At 38.5% G+C, this 14,053-nt stretch overlaps 1 protein-coding gene across 1 annotated transcript in view; it reads left to right on the top strand.

Moving 5' to 3' along the window:
* Positions 1–424: 424 nt before the first annotated feature.
* Positions 425–14,053, top strand: part of LOC121673074 (serine/threonine-protein kinase MARK1-like) — a 31,196-nt gene continuing 17,567 nt past the window's right edge. Inside the window, exons 1-3 of the mRNA XM_042046114.1 lie at positions 425–528; positions 9,347–9,550; positions 10,148–10,201. Of these exons, the coding sequence (XP_041902048.1) occupies positions 445–528; positions 9,347–9,550; positions 10,148–10,201 (342 nt within the window). The 5' untranslated portion in view covers positions 425–444. The remainder of the gene's footprint in view (positions 529–9,346; positions 9,551–10,147; positions 10,202–14,053) is intronic.

Genomic DNA, 14,053 nt, shown 5'->3' with positions numbered 1-14,053 from the left:
TCTTGCTCTGTGTGTAAAACGTAGTTGGCCTCCTGAAAGCATAAACTAAGTTTAGTGGTGTCCTTGTGACTTTGCAGCTCCCACCATCAGGTCATGCTCTGCTAGCCTGTTCTCAGGGGACAGAACTCTTGTAACTGAATGCTGCTTGAGTGCAGGCTTGTTGGTAGAAATGTCTTATGCCAGCTATGGTGCTTCCTCCTCTTAAGAAGGTGTTCTGGTCTTCCTGTGCGAAAATGTTACTCCTCAAAGTCAACCTTACACTTGTAAATGAACCTTATGCTTATGAAAAAAAAAGTATGTCTGCAGAATGCTGGGTCTGATGAGATTCTGGCTTAAATATGAAAACCACATGTCCTTGACAGATGAGGTCCAGTAGGCCCTCTGCACTTCAGATTTCTGAGGCAAGACTTGTTACCGACACCAGAAGTCCTTGGCTGCAGAGCGATGGACCAGTGCATATTACTAAGCCTTGAAGATGGAGAAACTAAACTATGCTCTACTGCAGGAGGCCATGAAAGTGCTCTTCAGGTCAGGAAGGATTCCCTGCCCCTCACTTGAAGGCTCTGTGGAAGGGCTTGAGATAGGCCTTGTTAATCTGCTGTAAATTCATGCTTTTTATTCCCTTTTCTGGTTAGGCAACAAGTTAATTTTGAAAACTACTTCTCGTTACATTTATTTTGTATGTACTGTATTGTATGAAGGGAATTGTTAAGATGAGTCTCCATACTCTTTAGATTAGACTTCCAATATCCCTAAAAAGAGCATGTCAAGAGAATATTGCAAAATCATGCTGAACATTGGGTAACGGCATTTGAAACAGAGCTTGATGTGATCCTCAGACATTGCAGAGTCCTGCATTGTCCAAGACAGTTTCTTTTCTAGGACATTTGTGCATCAATTAGTATGTACTTCTATCAGGTTGGATATTTTAATTGGTCATCTCATCACTTTTTAGAAGCTGTTTTTACTTCGGAAAGTTAATAAGACCTTGAGGTAAAATAGTCTTCAAAAGGAGATGGTGATCTGTCTTGGCAAATTCATCATTGGATCCACTGGAGGAATCCAGTAATGGGGATATAAAGACTTTAGAAATACTGTCCAGCTCACTAGAGGAGGAACTTAACTTTCTCTTTTGTGTAGCAAAGTGTTAGGGGTGCTTTGCCCCATGCATGTCATCCCTAAAGGGGAGCTTGTGAAGATCACATTGTGGGCTCTTCTGAGGGTGAACAACGCAAGCAAGCTATTTACTTGTTTGTGGGATTGTTTTTGTTGGTTTGGGGCTTTTTGTGTTTCAGAGGATTTTTGTTGTTGTGTTGGTTTTGGTTCTTTTCTGAGCCCTACTGTGTTTTTACCTTGTTGTGGAATAGGAATAAGTATCTCCTAGCTAAAGTTTCACTAGTGGTGTCAATTTGCCTTTGGATTATCAAGAAAAGTAGTGTGATCATTTTTCTTTTCCATGTTGTTCCTGTCCTGATAGCACAGTTCCACAAGAGTTTAACATAGAGCTGATGTGATCCGTCTTCCCAGTGCTGGGTGTTGCCCTTTGTCCTTGTGCCTGCTTTGCTGCTGGGAAGCTGTCTGGGGTTGCCTGTGCTCTGGGAGCTGGAGGTGACCCTGGCCAACAGAGTTGCCAGGGTTTGTCTGGCTTGGCTGCCTGTGGTGTCTGTCTGTCCTGCTGCCCCAGCAGTAGTGGGGTTGTAGGTGTGTGTGGGCATGTGAGCAGTGTTGGATCAGCTTCAGTGGCCACCATGCCAAATGGAGACTCATCCAGAGTTGTTTCAGGTATGCAGTGGATAAAGAAAAAATGCCCATTTCATAAACTTTGAGAGGAAGAATGAGTTGAGATTCAGAGCCTGGTCCCAATTAGCTGCTGTATCCTTTCCTTCTGTAGGAAAACCTCAGCTGGTGCAACAGAGTGGTTGTTTGATCCTGAGTGTCAGACATGCTTTGCACTCTAATCTGGTCACTCTTTTGTGAGCAAACCTTGCTTCCTGCTGCTGTATTCCTCATCTGGAGGCAAGCCTCAGGTTTCAGGATTGCAGTCTCTAGGCTGTAGAAACAGCTCTTTCCCCTCAGTTTTGAAGTTTGATGTTAAAGCATTTTCTACTTCTTGAGCCCTGCAAATGCTTGAGAAGCTCCATGTGCTTGACATGATCCTGAACTGTAAGTTGTTTCATGTCTTCCCTCTTCTGCCTTTCATCAGGCCGATTGAAAAATGACCTGGCTGCATCATTTATAAGTGCAATAAAAACACCAGCCAGTTTCCTTCGCCAGAAGTTTCGCTTTCTGGGTGTGTTCCTGTTCTTGTTTGGTTGGTTCAATTAACAACCAACATTTGCATTTAATTTTCTTTTTGTTTCACAGGATTTTTGAGCAAACTGTGGGTGCTGTGGCATTCAGAATCAGTAGTGCCCTGTAGTTGCCTGTGCCTCCAAGTGCTGGCAGGATGTACTGGGGGAGATGGGAATACTCATGGGGAGCTCTGTGCTGGCAGGTTTGAAGATCTCCTGAAATAAGTCGAAAAAGACTGGCAAGGTTAAACTGTTCACCTTCTGAAGAAAGAGCAGTGGCTGGCAAGAAATGTTGAAAGAACTCTATCTGTGAAGGACTGTGTTTAAATGTGTCCAGGAGGCTGTAAGAATAGTCTTGCTCCTTCCTTCCCCCTCCCATAAGTGCTTTTCTTCAAAAAAAATTTGTGTTTCGTGTGTGAGGGACATTTGACATTTTATTTTGACAAGATAGGAAATGTTTTACTCCTTTGCTTGATAGGGCTGATGGTAGTTTCTAGTACTGTACCCAATGACAAAAATGAGTAAACAAGAGGATTTTAGGAAAAACTTTCCTTTTTTTCCCCTTCCTGTTGGTTCCACCTGTGGTTTACTGCAGCAGCTTTTAGCTGGCTTGTCTCAGTTTTCATGGGGCTACAGGGAGGGTTCAGAGTTGTCTAGCAATTAATGGAGATGATATGGGTTGGCTGTCCTGAATTAGCCCTGGAAAATCTTGTTTGTGTGTTTGGGATGAGTCAGGAAGGAAAGTGCCAGGTTGAAATAACTGTGCCAATTCTGAGTGAAATGGAACAAAGGCAGGAAGGTCCTGTTCTGCTGCACCTGCACGCCTGGCCAGACTGAGGGCTTCAGGCCCAGGGAGAGGAGGAAATGTGTTAGCTGAGTTCAGGTTACAAGACCTGGTTTCATGCTATGGAGGTATTTGTTTTTCTGAAATGCTTTGGCTGTCATCTTGGGGGTGGACCAGCACATTTTTAAGGTTTTTTTTTTTTTATCCATCAAATAAAACAGATCTGTAATTCCACATGATAATGAACTCCACCCTTCCATATGACATTACTGCATTGTTTAAAAAAAAAAAAAAAAGGGAATGAGCATATTATATCATGCACAGGATTAATGCAGGGTGCTGTAACCATATGAAAATTAGAAGCATTCTAAAGATCCTTGTGTATGAACTTCTGAAACTCTTATTAGCTGTGTCTGGTTCTGCACTGGTAGATCACGGGATGTTTTCTTTCCTCGATTGCTTCAAGTATGGAGCTGTAAACATTGCATCTTGTGTAGCTTGAGATGAGAAAAACAATTCTGTCTCAAAGTTGGCAGACATTTCTGTATGTCTCACATAGATCCGCATATGTTGAGCACTTAAAAGGCAAACAAACAACAAAAACCCAAACAAAACACACCCATCAAAATTTCCATGGGGCTTAGATCCCCTAGTAATGAGCACAGGATAAGATTTACTCAGTGCTCAGCATAAGTTTACCTATCACCTGTGTTTATGTCTGCTTTTGGAGCACTATTTGTCTATTGGCATTGGGGGATGGTATTTCACGTTGCAGTAGAAATGTTTTACTATCAGCATTGAAGTTCTCTTTTTGAAATACAGAATATTACAACTGGGAAGAAAAGGGAAGAGATGCAAAAATAAAATGAGGAAGTTATTTTGTTTAGTATCTTTCTTGGTGCTGTGTAGTTTGGAGTTTTTTATGAAGTTTTATAAAATGCTTTTCAGAGTTGCAATGTCAGTTAATGAAATGTTTGTGTATGCTTGACTCAGGCCAGCTTTATTCAAATCATTGTATCTTATAGCTGATAGATTCAAGCTATTCTAAAAGATCATGTCTGGCATTTCTACAAATTATGTAAGTGATCTAAAGAGAAGGATGTATATGCATGTGTTTGATTGTTTTCTTCATGCACTTTTGGAAAGCATTCATGAGCGGGCACAGGACATGGGTACATTCTAAATTTTGTCACAGTTTTGATTCTCTTCTGTGTCTGCCATGCACTGATCTTGGCATCTGATTTCAAAACTGTATCTACTTCTTTCCTCACTCTGTCATTGTGGTTTTGGTTTTTCTGAGTGTAGTCCTGCATGTTATCCTCTCTTTCAGTGGGGAAGGTTGGTTGATTTGCGCTTTGGTGGTTTTTTTTAATAGCAAAATTTCTGTCATGCATTTCCAGTCTAGTGTGCATTTAATTGCTGTTAAGAAATTATGAAAAAAATCATGTGTACATACATTCAGCCTTTTAAATTGCCCCTTCCAAAGCACTTCTTCACATGTCTGAGAGATACGTAAAATTAGGTAGTGCTCTATTAATGTTTTGATTTAGACCAGAGGTGCTTTAGTAATTATAGTATGATGTGATAGATATGTATGGCAAGAGTAAGCTGTGGTTTTGTGCAGGTGTGAGGCTTACCTGGTAGAGGAGGGAATCCCCTTCTTCTGCCCCTAACTGGGGGATCAGGTACTATAATCCTGTGCAGGTGCACTATGCATCATACCTGTACCACCTGGATGCTCTTGACAAGTGATGCAGAACAAGCTCATCTGAACATCTCTGATGGTTTCTACATTGAAGTTTACCAAGAGCTTTCAAAAAATTGGACTCTTTGCTTTAGTTTGATTGCTACTTCAGCAAAAGTCTTGCTTGAGGTGGCTTGCTAGAAGCTCCTAGGTCCTAAAGGAATAGTTGCAGACAGCAAATTGACAGCAGCTGGACATCCAGGACAGTATTTCACATCTCTGTCCCCTTCCTTTCCGGGCATTATATTTTAAGAAACATCTAATGTTATGTGTTTATTTCTAGAGACTTTATTTTGTACTGGCATAAACTGAGTATATCGGGAGTCATGTTTATGGTGTACTAGTAAAGTACTGTTTCCCACTACATTATACATATATTAAGAGCAGAGCTGTTGCAGATCAGAACTATTTAGGAGACTGTCTTCTCAACCCTTCGGAATCGCTCTGTATGGGCTAGCTGTTTTGAAAAATATTTGCATATTTGCAAAATATGACAGCTGTTACAAATGCTCATGTGTGTGGCACATGCTTGGAAACGGTAGGAGTTACGAATATAAAAATTGGCTGCAAGATACTTACATCCAGGGCAGGATATAAAATACTGAGAGAGAAAAGTGTGATGATTTGCTTTTTCTGCAGACTTTGCTTCCATGGGCTGACCCTACCAAGGAATTTGCCTTGTAATAAATCCAGATGGGGAAAATTCAGGACTAAGAGGTTTGTTTAATCAGGTGAGGTGTGTTTGTAGGCAGATTGATGTGTGGAAATTACTCTCTCACTATGAAGGGCTGTAGAGACCTTCAGTGTTGTTTGGTAGAGAAAGGTTGTGTGGACTGGTGACTGAAATGGTTTGGGGGAATTTTTAGGACTATGCTGTAGCAGCAGTTAATATAGGTGATGTTGTAAGTTTAATTACAGTGTATAATCCCTGAGAATACTACTCCAGTGACTAGTAAGTGGCTAAAGAATGCTGAATATGTAAAGCAGTGAAACCCACACGTTGTACCTACTTGGTGGGGTTAGTTCTTGTGCACTTTCTTAAAGATGATGTGTCTGGCCATCGGGTCATCTTGCTTTGGCAAAGTTACCTTGGGTAAACAAAGAAAATGATAGCTTTGAGAAGCAATGGGTCAGGTTAACTCTCTTGTGGTCTTACTGCCCTTGGCTTTCTGTAACAACTCTGGGGGAAAGTGTCAGACACAGACCTAGTAGGGAACAATAAGTGTTAATCGAGCTCTCTTCTGTTGCAATTTAAAACTGAATGCTAGAAATACTTCTTTGAGATTTCTGAGAAGGTGGTGGATTTTGTTTTGCATGAGTTATTTTCTTATTTTAAAATACTTGACTAGTGTGCAAAATACCTAAATGCTCTAATAAACTTTTCAGCTCTAAACTTCTGTTACTGCTGCACCTTGTTTTTGTTCAAAATTGCATTTTATTTTAAGAAACATCTAATTTTGTTTATTTCCAGATACTTTATTTTCCACTGGCAAAACTGAATTTACTGAGTCTTGTTTATGATGTACTAGTAAGGTAGTGTTTCTTACTACATTTTATTTAAATATATATAAAGATATAGTGTCAGGGTATCTAGTGAAATAACAGAATCTCTAATTAAAATCCTGTGTGGGAAATGCAGCTTGTTAGCTGGAATTGTTTTTAGATGACAATGAACTTCAAGGAGACTGTTGGTTTTTACAGCCCCCTTGTTCCCAGTGCCCTGAAAAATTTCTCAGAATTTAGAGATCGTTCTACTGAAATGCATTTTAAATAGCCACATAGTAGCTGATGCATAATGAATGAAGGTATTGTAATAGACCAGAAGAATCTGAAAATTATGTAGCCTGGCCTTCTAGGCAGTGTGGATGTTGCATACTTCTGTGAAATTCAGCTTTAGTTTTGTTTGGAAATAATCTCTGAGATACTGTTATTTAACCTTGATTTTAATTTTTTTTTCAACTTCTTAATACTTTCTTTCAATTTCATTGAATGTTGATTTCTAAAAGTTGATGTTTCTACTTTTAATTCCTCTTTACTTTCCAACAATAGCAAGTTTGTGCCGAAAAGAGCCCTATTGCAAGAATAATTTGAATTTCATTCAGTGCTGTTCAAATTCAGAAGTTGTATATATTTATTTGTGTGGCTCACAAACTAGGAAATTTGACCTGCTTTATGCATGATTTCTGTCATCCTTGGGCATAGCTGGAGAGAATCGTTGGTTGACTGAAGATAATCTGTTTGAGAAGGAATAATTAGGAGCCATCCAGAGTGGCTTAGATTTTCTGTCACAAAAAGACCAAAATCCAGAATCATCATGACCATGAACCTTGTTACTTTTTTATTCCTCTTCAGGTTTGGTACTGTCATTTTGATGAAAAAATGTTTTCCCTGTTAAGTCTGCATTAAAATGATCTGTCTTGTGAAGGCATCTTACTTTTTGCCCATGGCATTGGTTAAGTCTATCTAACTGTTTATCTAAGAGATCCCTTCAGGTGACTGCTGGGAGTAGGCTAATCCTGTGAAACATATGAAATTGGCAATTGATATTAGGATTGCTAATGCTTCTGGTAGGCATTGTATTTTCCTGTAGTGAAGATCGAATTCAGTGAGTAAAGAGGCTCAAAGATGCTTAAAACTTGTTTGTATAGCACAATGCTGTAGGCCTGGATGAGGTTCTAGGTACAGCTGAAACATTCTTTGTTAGCACCATACAGATACTGATTTTGCAGGGTGTATTTTTAGGGGAGGCTTTTCTTTGGGCTGTGGTTTATCACATGTGGGACTAGTGTCCAGTGCTGACTTCCTTCAAAGCCTTTTTGCCTGGAGCTGTCTTTCTGATCTTCTCTTTCAAAGTCCACAGAAAATATTTTAATGATGTGCTTCTAAAGAATAAATATTATTACTAGTGTGTTATTTCACAGCTGAATAAATTTTCTGATATACAGAATCTAAACATGCTTGGCTTGCTTGGTTCTCCAGTAATTTGGAAGACAGTTTAGCAGTGGGAGTACAGTAGTATTTTGCAGAAGGATTCATGCAATGAAAAGACAAACAAAATTATATTTAGGGCTGTTCTCTTGGCCATAGTAAATAATTAATAGTGCTGGAGGTGATGTAAGCAGGGTTGTGCTACATTTGGGAAGAACATTCTGGTTGAGGTATACTCCTTGTTTTTTCCGGTTGTGTTGCAGCTGTTTGCTACTTTTCCCAATTCCACTACTGCCACCACTTATGTCCTGAAATAATCTTCCCTGGTTCAGTGGGACTGTCTGTAAGCCTGAGTGTTTATAGGAGGGGATTGACTTCAGTCTCTAACAAATGCACACTGAAGCTGAAGTTACTGCTTTCAGTTCTGGGTTGTATGTGCACAGCCCAGCGTTAGGTTGGGTATTGGAAGAAGCAGTAAAAGTCCAGCTACCCTCAGACTCTGCTTTCAGCTTAAGGTCAAGGATCTAGAAACAGGCTGTTTAGTGCTCTCTACAAAGATATCCACTCTCTAATTGAGGCAATCAGTAATGGGGAAATACTCAGGTGTCTGTTGGTGCTTTATGCTTAGCTGGGAGTAAGCATGCCTTTCTGCTACAAAATCTAAAAACTGCTCTGGGAAGACACTCTTTCTACTTCCAGTATTTGCCAGCCTTCAAAATCTGTAACTTAAAAGATGAGAAGCTAAATTTTACCTGTTAAACATTTGTACCCATCTGCCCCTCTTAGAAAGTATTTGAAATACTGAAACACTTAACACTCCTTTGACATTTTTCATTACTTTGGTTTCTCCTTGGAACAATTCCAAGCCCCATCTGTAACTTGCCCCTTATATACTTGGAAGTTAGAGTACAGAAGCACTGCAGATTTCAGTGACTAACATTTAATGTGGGATGATGTGTTGGCATGCATTAAAAATAACTTCCTTTTAGTTCTTCAGACTTTTGAGATTTAAAATATTTTATGCGATCTCATGGAGTTTTAAAGAATAGTTATTTTTAAATAAAGGCGTAGATTGTTTGCTACTTGAATAAGAACTTAAAAAAGATGCAAACGTGTTTGGGGAGCAAAGCTTACTTGAAAAAAAATGTTGGTAATGTCATTTGACTTAAGAAAGTTAAGAAAAAAATAGAGTGAAACCTTGTTTCCAAATATGCCAAGGTACAAGTATGTTTTGTACGGCGTGTTTTTAAAAGACTAACTTTGATTATGGTCAGACAAATATATCTGCAACATAGTGCTATACTGTGTGGCTTGGCAAGTTTAAAAAAGTCTGTAATGGTTTGTAGATTACTGCCTAGGTGTCTAGTTTTGCTTTTGGAGCTAGTAAAATCTTTCTATAGACTCTTTTTCATGACACATGTATCGAACTCTGCCCAAAGGCAGCATTTTCTCCTTAGGTCGCCATCCAGAGTTACCAGTGATATTGTAAAAGTTAAATAAATGACTCCCCTTTACATCTTTTTATGCTTGTAGTCTATTCTGTTGCAATTGTCTAAAATCCAAGTAGCTAAATTCCCAACTCTTTCATCTGCCTTGCAGCACACCTCTGTGGATGGATACACTGAACCACACATCCAGCCTATCAAGTCAAGTAGCAGACAAAACATCCCCCGATGTAGGAACTCCATCACATCTACAAATGAAGAGCATCCTCACATTGGAAATTATCGCTTACTGAAAACAATAGGAAAAGGAAATTTTGCCAAAGTGAAACTGGCAAGGCATGTGCTTACTGGAAGAGAGGTAAGCCTTGGAAAAAAACAAAAAGGCTGACAGTCTGGTTTATGTTCTCTTTGGCTATCTTTATAATAAGTATTTCTTCTAGAGGCTGTTTCAGGATATAGAAGAAGTTACCTGAAATGCTTGAGTTTCCATCTAACCACCCACCCACCCCCTTTTTAAAATGTAGCTTCTTGGTGAAAGGGTCAAAATGTTTGTTGCGCATCAAAGGGTATTTTGGGGCTGGAAAGGCATCTGTTCATCCCCAAGCATTTCTAAAACTGAAGAGAAACGTATTGATCGATTTCATTGATATTGGTGATCTATTAATAGATAAATCTTGTGTTTGGAGGGCCTGGACAAGATAACAGTGGACAAGATAACAATGTTCAGTCCAAACACAGACATAAGTTTATAACTGATTCCTTGGTGGCAAAGTTCCGAGCTCCTGCTGGTAAATCCTAATAGGTTAGAGAATTTTGCTTGATGAAATGTATAGAAGTAGACACACACGCGTGTTTGAGAGGTGCATCTATGCTCTTGCTCACAGAGGTGCAATATATTTTTGTTCAAACCTTCTTCTGAGTTTAGTAATTCATAGTTGTTTGTTTTTTTCCCAAGGTTGCTGTGAAAATAATAGATAAAACCCAGCTAAATCCTACTAGTCTGCAAAAGGTAAGAATAGACCATAACATCTGGAATTCTGTAAACAGTTGAACTGTGATCCTTTACTTGACAAAAATACTTGATCCCCTTATCTTGCTAAACAACATTTTTGTGTGTGACCTTGGGAGAGTGTGGTCTCCCTGCTATAATGTGCACATCCGTGTGTCTGAGTGCAGTGACTCCGCGTGGTTCCTATCTGCACAGCTGTTTTGCTCTTTCTTCCTCTTCTAGCTTTTCTCTTTGCCAACAGTAAATTTATTTCCAATTAGGTGCACAAACAATTTGTCTACATGCTAAACCAAGATGTAATGCTGTAAAGGATGGTATTTTTCTTGGATTTTTTCTTTAATGTAGTAATTGGTTTTTTGTGGACTTAGAGTACCAACTCTTATTGCTTTAATGGGTTTTTCTGCATTTGTCTTTATACTCTTTCAACTTTTTAAGGTATTTGCTGAACTCAAGGGACCTGTGGCAATTACTTTTTGTGCATAGAATTGACAAAATGAGTGAATATAATCAGAACAGCCTTGTTTATGCCTGTAGATAGAAATTCAGCAGTCCTTCATAATGATTGTGATAAGTGTTTTATCAAAACCCTGGGGATTTTTGTTCGGTTTGGATTTTTACTATTTAACTCTGCGTATGTTTTGTTGTGGCTGAAACACAGCAATGTTGTACTGTCCTACTGAAGGACACCCATTATAAAAATTTGGGGGTTTTTTTGTTTAGAAGTACTAGACTGCTGCTGTCTGTAGCTGTAGAAATGAGTGAAAGAGGCCAGGGCTTATTGCTGTTCTTTTATCTCTGGCTGCTGTTACATTCATTTTATTGTGTCACTTTGGTTATGGGGAGTTATAAACAGCTTTGCTTTAATTTCTTTTTCCTTTTATTTCTTTTATACTTTGATTTATTTGCTTTAATGTCTCCTTTGTAGTACTTGTAAGTGTGGGTTCTTCTGGGTTTTTAATCTAACCTGCTGTGCAGTCCATGCAGAAGCTTTGCTGTTAAATCCTATATCCTATATTAAGCAAATCTCTTTGCTAATATTTGAGCTAGAAGGCAGCGTGTGACAGAGCATATTGTGGAAATCCTGTGCTGCTCACGTAGCTTATTTTCCACCTAGCTTGGTGTTGACACTTGAAGAGCTGGGTGAGTTTGTCTCATTGTTGAGCAATGAGAAGCTAAAGTATGTTTCTGGAAAACTAAGAAAAACTCAGTTTTAGGACAATAGTTTTAATGTTAAGTTGTATTTCATACAAAAATACTTGATAATAATTCAATAAACCATTCCAAGTATAAATAAGACTTTCATAGCATACAAATGATGTTGTCACACTGCACAAATAGTACATAAATTACTCATGCAGTAGGTCTTTGCTGTTATTATTTATTTTTTTGAGTGGGAAGCTGGCAACAAGAGAAACAGTATTAGGTACTGTTAGAAGCAGCTGATAGTAGAACTAAGGATAGATGTTTAAATTTAGTAATTTAACCACTGAATTTAGGAATTTAATTCTTCAGTAACTTCTAAATATATTTATTCCATGCATCTTCTGCTCACACTGAAAAATGGGGTAATTTGTTGGTATGATATTTTCGTTTGTAAAATATTGATTATGATTTTCAGAAAAAATAATCTTTGTTTTGAAGCTTTATATTTCTTCAGCTGTGACTGAGTGAATGAATATTGATTGCCTGAAAGCTCTTAAGTAAACTTTAACACAATTTTTGCACAGTCACTGAAGCAACTGTAAAGACAAAGCAAATAAGGGTGAGAGGGTCGTTCATTAGCATACTTAAGATAATTTCTGTTAGTATTTTAATGGGTCATTTGTGAATTGTAAGTAAAATAATAAAAATTCTTGTTCTGTTCTATGAAATCAGTCACCCTTTTTTTTTTTCTTTCTGCACTGAGCTATTACATTGTGTTTTTGATTCTTCATGTACTGTTTAGTATCACTGCAACATGAAGCTTTATAACTTTGTCATCAGGCTTACACTGTACAAAGGGCTGTTCAGTAGTTGGATTTCTTTCCTTGAGAGAGAGGCAGTGTTGGGAATGGGAAGCAGTGATAGTAGTATTGTGTTAATAGGAATGGGCACTTATCTAATGAAGGTTTATAGAGGAAGTGGAGTATGTTACTGGCACAAAAATACCGCTCCTGAGTGTGAACCCATCTAAATTCTCATGGTTAAGAGGATGGTCTCTAGAACTTCAAAGCTGATAAATTGTATGCACTTCAGCAAAACTTTTAGACCTTCAATCACGACTGATTATTATTAATCAAACAAGACAAATTTCTTATCTTGGGCATGGGGTCATTGACAAAACCATCCCCTTTCCATTCACCACAGTTTGAAGGATACCAAGTGCAAGTTGGTTTTGCTACAGTACTTGCTACTGACCTAATTAAGTGAAATGAGTCATCATAGCTTCACATGCACCATTCTGTTTTGTAAACAGAAATATTTAAGCACATACTTCGCTTGCTGGAAGTGTTATACAAGCTGGGTCTGTAGTTAGTCATGGGTATAAAAGCTCTTAGCTGCTCACCAGTGGTTTTCATGCCTTGTAGTATGGACAGGGTACTTCAGACAGTTACTTTAGCTTGTGTCATGGGCTAACATTTGATTGCTTAAGTAAGTTGACCTTGTGAATTTTTAACTTTGCTTTCTTGTCCATGCAATGTGATAATCTTAACTTACATTATATTTCTCACTCTAGGACCTCTGCTTCTTTAAACAGAAAACCAATGTTGAATTAAGGGTCCTGCCTTTTTATTTTGTTTTCAGTTTGTTCAGTGTGTGGTTACCACTGTACTCAGTGAGCATCTGTTTAGAACAGAGCTGGCTTTATTGTTGACTTGCTGTCTTGATAGTAACACACGGTACTGACTTAGCTTTTTCCACTGTTGCTATTGTAGTTTGTTCCCAAGTGTAAGTATTTGGGTTTTGTCATAACACAGATTTATATCAAAATAGCTGGTCTACTTTTTGCATATCTGCTACATTGAAAGTTTTGCCTTGTACTGGCTTCACCAGGGATGTTTCTGAAATAGCATTCTCTTGCTCTTCTGCGAACTGCTGGTGGAGCAGAAGGCGCTGGTTTTTTCATTAATAGGTTTAATTAGGAAATGGTGTTTCAGATATGCCCCTTTTAGGTGTCAGCAAGGTTTTTATTTTTCAAACATACTTGGAGCCTCTAACTTAAGTTCCTTCTGTTAAGAAAAGCAGAACAGAAGTAAAGTAGTAGTAGAAGATTTGGAACAATTTCAGTATGTTACCTATTGAAAGCTGTGCTTCTTTTGCCCCATCCCTTCTCAGTTACAACTTAGAAAGTAGAACAGCTTTCAAGCACATTTTTAAAAGCAAGACAAAACCTTGGTTAACTGAAGATTTTCAGTTTGATTTTAGTAACTTAAAATAGTAAATCTCAAACATGGGTATCAATCTGACAGCAAGTATAAACGTTGTTAATGGTGTGGCAGATCCTTGCTTTCTGCAGTTTGTGCCTTGAAAAATTAAGCTGGAAACACAGGAAACAATTTTTCAAGTCTTGTCACTTTTTCCTAACTACAAATTTGAGGAGCTGAGTGTGGTGCTGGTTGTCCCTTTCTATAAGCGAAGCACCTTTCCAACAAGGAGATGCTTGTTCAAGAGCTTTTTTTGAATGGCAGCAGTTTTCAAGAATCAAGGGTGGTCCTATAAATATGTGGTGGGGTGAGGAGAGAAAAGTCAGGGAGCACTTACACCTTCTGAGAGAGCAGGACGGTGCTGCTCAGGAAAATACAGGTGTGTCTGAATTCTGAAAATGCTGTTTTTTGTCAGTAAAATAGATCATAATCCTGCAGCAGGTTGCCT

This window comes from Corvus kubaryi, unplaced genomic scaffold (assembly GCF_017639235.1).
Source record: "Corvus kubaryi isolate FWS band 111438036 unplaced genomic scaffold, C.kubaryi_AGA036_p1.0 65162, whole genome shotgun sequence".
NCBI classification, from domain to species: domain Eukaryota; kingdom Metazoa; phylum Chordata; class Aves; order Passeriformes; family Corvidae; genus Corvus; species Corvus kubaryi.
Note: the sequence above shows the minus strand (reverse complement) of the source record. Positions and strands in the feature narration are given on the sequence as shown.